The 8,925-nt window shown below is 45.1% G+C and overlaps 1 protein-coding gene across 1 annotated transcript in view; it reads left to right on the forward strand.

Annotated features, from left to right (window-relative positions):
* The first annotated feature begins 6,821 nt into the window (after nucleotides 1–6,821).
* CUNH9orf152 (chromosome unknown C9orf152 homolog) overlaps nucleotides 6,822–8,925 on the forward strand; it is a 6,296-nt gene continuing 4,192 nt past the window's right edge. The window contains exons 1-2 of the mRNA XM_014455200.2: nucleotides 6,822–6,882; nucleotides 8,557–8,706. Coding sequence (XP_014310686.2) covers nucleotides 6,822–6,882; nucleotides 8,557–8,706 — 211 coding nt within the window. The remainder of the gene's footprint in view (nucleotides 6,883–8,556; nucleotides 8,707–8,925) is intronic.

Genomic DNA, 8,925 nt, shown 5'->3' on the forward strand with positions numbered 1-8,925 from the left:
ACGCTAATATGTTACAGAGATACACTACATAGTATAATCACACACTAGAGTTGGTCATGGTCCAGCAGAGGAGAAAGATATCAAAACAACTACACATGGCTAGTTGATCGGGTCTTTGAGGTCTCTGGAAACAAAGGAGTAGTCATCCTGCCCAGAAATTCAGAACCCCCTTTGCAAAGGTGACGGGGTTTGATCAAAGCCTAATGGGAAGGGGGCTTAAGTGGCCTCTTGGGATCTTTAGAGAACAGCAAGGATCCACCAGCTGGGATCTGGAGCTGAGCAACAGATGAAGCTGCAAGGAAAGGCTGGGACCTTGAAGACCTTCGAGATCACTTGGCCTCTGGATCCCTATTTTGCGATGTTTCATGTCACGGTCCACGAAGAAAACAACTGAGCAGCCCACGGGGTTGAAGTGGAAAGGGTTTGGGGACATCAATATGTGGCCTAGTGAAACACTAACATTTTTATTTTAAACCATTTCAATAGGAAAATGAACTAGAAACCATTCGGGAGGATATTATAGAATTTGTATGAAATTCCCAGAGAAACATCCTAATATTTCAATGTGACACTTCAAACTGGTTTCCAAGAACATCACTTCTTTTAAATGTTTAATTGTGAAATACAGAATATATAAAACACACGTGCAAATAAATACATAAGCGGGATAATAATAAATGTGTTATTCTGTGATCTGCTTCTTGCCCTCATCTTTGTAACTTGTGAATACCACCCATGTTAACATGCACACTTGTGGTGCATTTGTTTTCCTGGCTGTATAGTATTCCATTATATGGCTACTCCCTACTTTATTCATTCCACTGTTACTGAACTAGGGTTAGGCTCTGTTTTTATTCACAATGTTGCTGTGAAGATTGTTCTCTTTAAAATAAATGCTTGGAGTGGAATCACTGGGTCACAGAGCAGTGCTTCTCAACCAGTAATGCAGGCACTGAAGGTACCTGGAGGCCTGAAAATGATTCTGACGCATTAAAATCATAAGACTCTGATTCAGGTCTGAGATCCTCCAGTTTTAAGCTCTCAGGTGACGCCAATGCTGCTGGTCCGTGAACCACACAGTGAGTAGGGCAGGCATGTTCTCAATCTTGCCAGGTATTGCCAGTTTTATAAGGTGCTTATAAGAGTTCCTGTTATGCCACAAACTCAACAATATGTAGTTATCAGGCTTTTACATGTAAATGGAATGAAATCCAATTTAGTGGGCATGTAACCATATTTTGTTTTATTTTGCATTTCTGTGATTGCTGGTGACCTTGGGCATTTTGTTTTTGGCTGCTCAGATTTTCCCTTTTGTGGAAGCACCTGATCAGGACTTTTCCTCTTTTTTCCTATTGCTTGTTCATCCTTTTCTTACTGATTTTTCAGCATTTTTTATCCATTCTGGGTACTAGTCATTTATTGATTTTAGATTGCAAGCATTTTCTAGCTGGTGGCCTAACTTTTCACCCACATTGTGGAGTTTGGTGGTAAACAAGTTCACAACTTTTATACCATTGAACCCTTGGAAGTCAGGTACATAAGTTGCCGTTAGCACCTGGGGACTTTTTCTGACGGGTGATGTTTGCTACACACAGCAATTTCTAACCAAGTCTTTTAAACTTTCCTCTTTGCATCATAGCTAGCGACCATCAATGAAACCCCAAACTTGAACCCCACAAGTAGGTGATAAATCTTTAAGCAACCGTAACCATCAGCATGGAAATGACATTTAAAAGAGAGAACAGTTACTGTTAAAATGTAATGATGCCAGTCGGTTTCAAATCCATTTTCATGCTTTCCAATCAAATCTTTTCAAATGATACTGCCACTGGTTTTCAGAATACACACGCACCGCTGGAGTCGTCACCCTGGGACCATGCAGAGGGCACACCAGTGACCATCGGGCTCTGCTGGTCTTTCCGCCCACCCCAGCCCGCGTCACCCCCCTTTCCCAGCCGGCCATACCTTAGCGTTGAGTTTCCTGGGCACTTGGGACCTGTTCTCCTTCTGCACCTCAGTTGGCACCTTGTCTGCAGTGGGCACCGGAGACCACAGGGGCCGGAGGGGAGAGGAGAGCAACCGCCAGCCAGCCCCGAGCTACCGTCCCAGGAGCTGGGGGCGGGCCTACTCACAGCTGGAGCCCACGGGCCAGGCCGATGGCCAGCGCACTGATCAGGGTTTCCTGCCACACCTGCAGTCCGCCTGGCTTCTCTGGGACTCAGGCTGGGAAGCTCTGCTCTAGGCAAGAAGAAATCTTAGAATACGTGAAGGCAGGGTGAGAAAGAGCAAGGGAGGCAGTGGGTGAATTAGAACAATCACTCGCCCTGGCTGCACAGTCAAAACCACTGCGTTTGCCCTAAAATCACATTGGTAGCTGGGGCCCCACTCCCAGAGAGGCTGGGTTCATGCGCTGTGGGCGAGGCGCAGGCGTCAGTCAATATTTGAAAGTTCTCCAGGTGATTTCAAGATACAGCTGGTGATGAGAATCACTGTTAACATGCCCCAGGGCGGCATGTCAGTGGGGAGTCTGCAGTGAGAAACTGGAGGGCCTGCCTCTTTACTGAGGCGTTGAAGAGGGGGTGCTGGTGTAGACCCCTGTTTCTTAGAGTGTCGTCCTGGAAGCTTCTCCCCCATGCAGATCCTGGGCCTGTAGGTAATTAGGATTTCTAGGGCTGGGACTCGGTGATCTGCGTTTTAAATACGCTCTCTCCAGGTGGTTCTCACAACACTAACATTTGAGAAGTGAGAGGTATTTTGGAGGTAGGACCTACAGGAGTCAATCATTACCTACAGGTATTAATATAAAAATGAAAAAACGACTTTAAGGATTTACCAGAGTGAACAGCCCCAAAGAAATGCGTGCATACATTCACCAAAAGGGACGCCCTGGGATGATCCTGGGTAAAACCAGTAAAAACACGCCGGCCGCCTTCAGAGAATTTATTCTCCTTGCTGTTTGCCAGTAAGCCTCGGGTTTGAGCTGGTTTGGGTCTGGGCAATCTATCACGAGTTCAGCTCCGACATACGTGGGAAGCTGCTGATGGGGGAGATTGTTTAATAGCCTTTAGGGTGGAGAAGCAATAGGTCAGAGAAAAAGCGTGCGCACTCCTCTCAGCCTGGATGACCACGTACCCTTTCCTGTCCTTAGAGACTTCTGCGGGCCTCCCTTTGGGTTTCCAAGCTCAGTTCTATCCAGTAATTACTGTAGTGTTTGCAACAGTCGCACCTGGCAACCCAGGGACATTTTGCAAATAACAATTCATCTCACTCTTGAATTTGCATATAAATATATAGGCCTAGATGTAACACGTGAAAGGTGGGACTAAATTATAATCCTTTACATTGGCAAATAGGTGGACATGGGACACTGGAAGTGAGTGGTTTCATTTTTTTATAAAAAAAATGTTTAATAAGATTTAATTAATTTTCCCAAATTAAGTAAACATTTTGGCTTTAATGAATAATCTCTTTGTTTTTGTCCCTCAATTTTCGAAGCAATTTTGAACAGATAAAGAGAAAAATCATTTTTGGAAATGTGAGACCATTCTGATTTTTTATTTTCTAACTCCTGATTTACATTTTTAGATTCAATTTTATTGCATTTTTGAATGTTTGGAAACAGCTACACATCATTTTTTAATCCTTTGAATCACTGAAATGAATATGAGTCAAGATCATATAATGGTGACAGAGGAGAAGAAAAACTGAAAAGGAGAAATAGAAAACTCCAAATAAGAAGGCTGCTTAACTTTTTAAAAACGAGGAACAATGAAAATTAAGATTAAATTGAACATCATCCTTGTAAAATTTAGAAATAAGCATTATAAATTATTTATTAATGAAGATTTAATTTCTCGTGAAAATGAATAATTATTCGTATCGAATGCACACCTTGAACTTCAGGTCAGATTAAATGCTTGCAACTTCCTATTGCTTCCTAAATGATCCTTTAGTGAGTAATGAAAACATTGAGGTGGAAAAGAGGATTATTCATGTCAAAGACATCATTCAGAGGTGACAAGTGTAGCTCTGGGCTGCACCTCGCCAGATAAAGAAAATTATAGCCATGAAACCAGCAAATGAATCGGAAAGAACAAAACCTCTGGATGTTACTGTGTTTGTTGGATAATGATACGGAAAAAGAGACTAACCCTTTTGATAGCATGAGATTATTTCCAGCAAAACACAAATGTGTTTCAAATTAATGGTGTAGACGAAAAAGGGGCTACGTGATAACCTGGCAAGCTGTGGGGAGGAGGGAGGAGTGTAATGCAGCTCTGACAAGCTCAGTGACCAGAATTTACCACACAAGCTGCAAAACGGCCATTTTCCAGAGCATTTTCTCAATCTGTTGAGCTCTTGCTTCTGGGCATGTTCTCAAAATGTGGCCTGGACTCTTATAAAACGTTCTCTAGGTTTGGACGATCTTTCGTCGACGGTGGTGATGGTTTTCCATTGGTTAATCATGACATAAATTACAGTATTGTGCCTGGCCGCAGTGGCTCAGAGGTTGAGAGTCAACCTATGCAACAGGAGGTCATGGTTCCATTCCTGGTCAGGGCACATGCCCCGGTTGGGGGCTCAATCCCCAGTAGGGAGCATTCAGGAGGCAGCCAATCAATGATTCTCATCATTGATGTTTCTATCTCTCTCCCTCTCCCTTCCTCTCTGAAATCAATAAAAATATACTTTACAGAAAATTACAGCATTGCATTTAACACCAAGTCTTTCACACGAAGTGTATTAAGCTTGTCTTTTTATTCTGATGTTTTAACACCTGGGGCCTTACTGACCCTGGAGAGGTCCTATCCACCCAAACACAAAAATAGTCCATTAGAATATCAGAAAGGGGCCAATTAAAGGTGAAAACTCAACAGGGAGATTATGCCAAGCTGAACAACTCTCACTTGGCTGATTTCTGTGAGCCCAGGGGTCATGAGCAAAACCTCCTGGGCTCCAAAAGTCATTTTCCAAAAGACCTACATGCATGGAAATCTTTGGTGGAAACAGAAGCAAAGAACCATAGGACTTTCAGTAAATTTCCCTGGCATTTGGTACACGTACTAGATCTGAGCGTGGTATTCTGATGCCCACAGTGTAGGTGAACGACAGAGCAGAGGTCTGCACCTTGGATGACGACATTCTAAGCAGAAGCTCGTAGCCCGGGTAACAAGACAGGGCAACATTTACAGGTCGGATAGCTGTAGGTAAGTCCACCAGAAGTCTGAGAGGTTAGGTTCTCTATCCTTCCCTGAGTCTGTGTAACAGGCCTGTGGAGTGCGGTGCAGGGCAGCCCAAGAGTAGAAGCTCATTAAATAGCAGCTGAAACATGGAAAACACACAGTTGTTTGTCTGGCTATGACTCAAAGTGTCCACTAGAGGGCACAAAACTTTAAGATGGGTGTGTTTTTTTACAGGTCAAAAAACTGGATAGCCCTAACTGGTTTGGCTCAGTGGATAGAGCGTCGGCCTACGGACTCAGGGGTCCCAGGTTCGATTCCGGTCAAGGGCACGTACCTTGGTTGTGGGCACATACCCAGTAGGGAGTGTGCAGGAGGCAGCTGATCGATGTTTCTCTCTCATTGATGTTTCTAACTCTCTATCCCTCTCCCTTCCTCTCTGTGAAAAATCAATAAAATATATTTTTAAAAAACTGGATAAATTATAATTATTGGAATAATAAGTAATAAAAGATACCTTTTATTGCACACTTTCTAAGGGCCAGGAACTCCCCCAAACACCTTATAGGCATAACTTTATTTATTTGCTGTATTCTCTTCACCTAGCCACATCATAAGTTATAATTAGGCAAATTGTTAGTTAACTTGTTTTTTTTTTCATTTTTAAATGTGATTAAACCAAAATGTATTTATATTTGACCAAGGACTTTCTTAGGAAATTTATTTTCCCAGTCATCTTTTGCTTATGTTGCTAATTAATTGTATTAGTAAGTTAACTTGTTTTTCATTTCTGTCCCACATTGGACTGGAAGTTCCATGAGGATAATGTGTGTTTAATTTATTGTTCTGTCCTGATTAGTGAGTCTGGATCATTGTCAAAACTAAAATCAGTAAGATTTTAGAAGAAGTTGTACTTTTATTTAGTTGTTGATTATGCTGATTAAAGGTATTGGTAATTAATTAGACAAATTTGTGAATTTACATTCAAAATATGCTCATATAGTGCTGACCTCATTCCAAGCACAGTTCTAAGTTGCTGTTATTAGCTCCATTTAACAGATGTGGAAACTGAGGCACAGAGCTGCGTGTGTGTGTGTGTGTGTGTGTGTGTGTGGTGTGGTTTTTTGTTTGTTTGTTTGTTTTTAATTAATCCTCACCCAAGGATATTTTTCCATTGATTTTTTTGTTTTTTGTTTTTTAGAGAGAGTGGAAGAGTGAGATAGAGACATGGAGAGAGAAACATTGATGTGAGAAAGACACATCGATTGGTTGCCTATCGCACACGCCCTGACCGGGGTGGGAGATGGAGCCTGCAATCGAGGTTTGAGCCTGTGACTGGAATTGAACCTGGGACCCTTCAGTCTGTGGGCCGGTGCTCTACCCACTGAGCCAAACAGGCCAGGGCCAGAGCTGCTTCTTATGTCAGGAAACATGCCCAAGATTTCACAACCAGTAAATGGCATAGCCAGGATTCAAACTCAGGTATCCTGGCTGCAGACTCCAGACACATAATCACTGCTCTGCCTCTAAGATTCACTTAATGACTTGATACAATTATTACATAAAGCAGTAATTGCATAGGTAATAATTCTTCTGAGCCGCAGCAAACAAATTTAGGGAAACTTTTATGCATTTTTCACAATGGACTTTTCATGCATTTGCAATAGTGGTGTTGGGAAAAGAAGCATATCAAGGTCAGAAGGTATCCTTGCTTCTCAAAACCTCGTTTCCACATGGTGAAAAATTATAAACTATTATCTCCTTTCCAAAAACCAAACACCTGAACCAACTAACATGCAAAGGCCAGAGTTCTTGGCACATCCACAGAAAAGCACTCCACATAAGACGCAGAAAGCTTTTAATATCATCAAGGAAGTTTTGCAATTCAAACACCACACAAAACCGCATGACTCGGCAATTCTACCTCTAGGTAGAGCACCCAAGACAACTGAAGACAGGTATTCAAACAAAATACTCCGGGCAGCACTAGCCACAATGATGCTATTCACAGCAGCCAGGATGTCCGTCAGCAGATGAATGGATAAACAAAAGGTATTGCCCTGCAGTGGAATATTGTTCACTGTCCAAGGGCATGAAGTGCTGATCTGTGCTACAACCGAGATGAACTTTGAAAACACGAGGCAGAGTGAAAGGAGTCAGGCGGGAAATGTCACATTTTGTCTGGTTCTGTTTATCCAAAGTCTCAGAAGAGGCAAATCCATAGAAACAGAAAGCAGATTAGTGATTGGGAGGTGCTGGAAGCAGAGGGGACGAGGGGCAGGTAAAGATCGGGGTAACTTGAGCTTTCCCTGGAGTCTCCAGTGGGACGAGCTTGATATGGAAGTCCTCCACCAGGACAGGGCTCAACCTGTCCCACCCCCACTGTACACCTCGCTCTCCTCGCCTTCGGTTCTCAGACCGTCTCCCTCACAGCTTCCTTCTCCCAGCCTCTGAGTCCCCCTCCCGATGGCCGGCCTTAGGCCACAGGGCCGCCAGTCGGAGTGATTCTCTCCGGAGGAGTGCACTGGGGATAAGGGGCACTCAAGTCTCATACAACAGTGGATCTTTTTTTTTCCCATGTATTTTTTATTGATTTCAGACAGGAAGGGAAAGGAGAGAGAGAGAGAGAGAGAGAGAGAGAGAGAGAGAGAGAGATCAATGATGAGAATCATTGACTGGCTGCTTCCTGCACGCCCCCCACTGGGAATCAAGCCTGCAACCTGGGCATGTGCCCTGATGGGGAATCAAACCGTGGCCTCCTGGGTCCTAGGTCGATGCTCAGCCACTGCAATAGCTGGGTCTTTTGGGCAGGAGCAAACCTCTGGGCAGGAGTGATCCTGTGTCTAATTTCCTTTACTCTCCAGGGAGAGCTGGAGGGCCTGTGAGCAGACCTGTTAGATGAAGCACAGGCTGCTCTCTCAGAAGATAGACAGGGACTCCACTGTCCAAATGGAGCAAGAGTAAGTCAAAGCTGGGGCGAGCGACAGAATGTCTGAGGTCCAGAGAGCACACAGAGGGAGAGGGAGCGCCTGGCGGGGGTAAGACAAACAACGCAGGGCTTGGCTGGGGAATGCTGAGACCGCAGAGGCTGCATCCAATGTATAAGGTGGGCTGGCTGGAGGCCTGGGCTCCCCTGGGCTCTGTCCCCAAGAGGGAGGACGGAGTGGGGTTGGGCTTGCTCCTGAGACGTGTGCAGGGCTGAGGGGACCCCTTGGCGACTGGTTTCTCTGGGCCTTGGCTGCAGCAGGCACCTTCCCGGGGCCCCAGCTGTGCGAGGCTGCACAGGGTGTTCCTTTTCCAACTGCAGACCAACCCACCGGACAGGTTTGCTGATGAGCGAGCGCCCAGGTCCCAGGCCAAGAGGTGTGAGCGGCAGGCACTCGGCATTCCAGCCTCGGCTGCAGCTCTGCCAGCAGCTGGGAGACCTCGCCGTGGCTCTCGGAAGTGCAGTCCCAACTTCAGGACCAAGCAGGGAAGGACCTGGAGTACGAAGCCCCTTGGAGCCCCAGAAGGACTCTGAGCAACGGTGCCTGCCTTTCTCTCTATCCCCCTCCTCCTTCCCTCACCCCTGTAGCCCTCCATCTCTCACCCCATTCATTCCTTCTTCTCCTGCTGCCCCACCGAACTCCCTGTCTTCTCATCCATTAACCCCCCACCCCACTATCTTCTTCCTCCATTCTCTCCTTTCCTCTCTCCATTCTCTTTCCTTCCCTGTTCCCCGATTCCCCCCCCGACTTTTCCTCCC

This window comes from Myotis lucifugus, unplaced genomic scaffold (assembly GCF_000147115.1).
Source record: "Myotis lucifugus unplaced genomic scaffold, Myoluc2.0 scaffold_43, whole genome shotgun sequence".
NCBI classification, from domain to species: Eukaryota; Metazoa; Chordata; class Mammalia; order Chiroptera; family Vespertilionidae; genus Myotis; species Myotis lucifugus.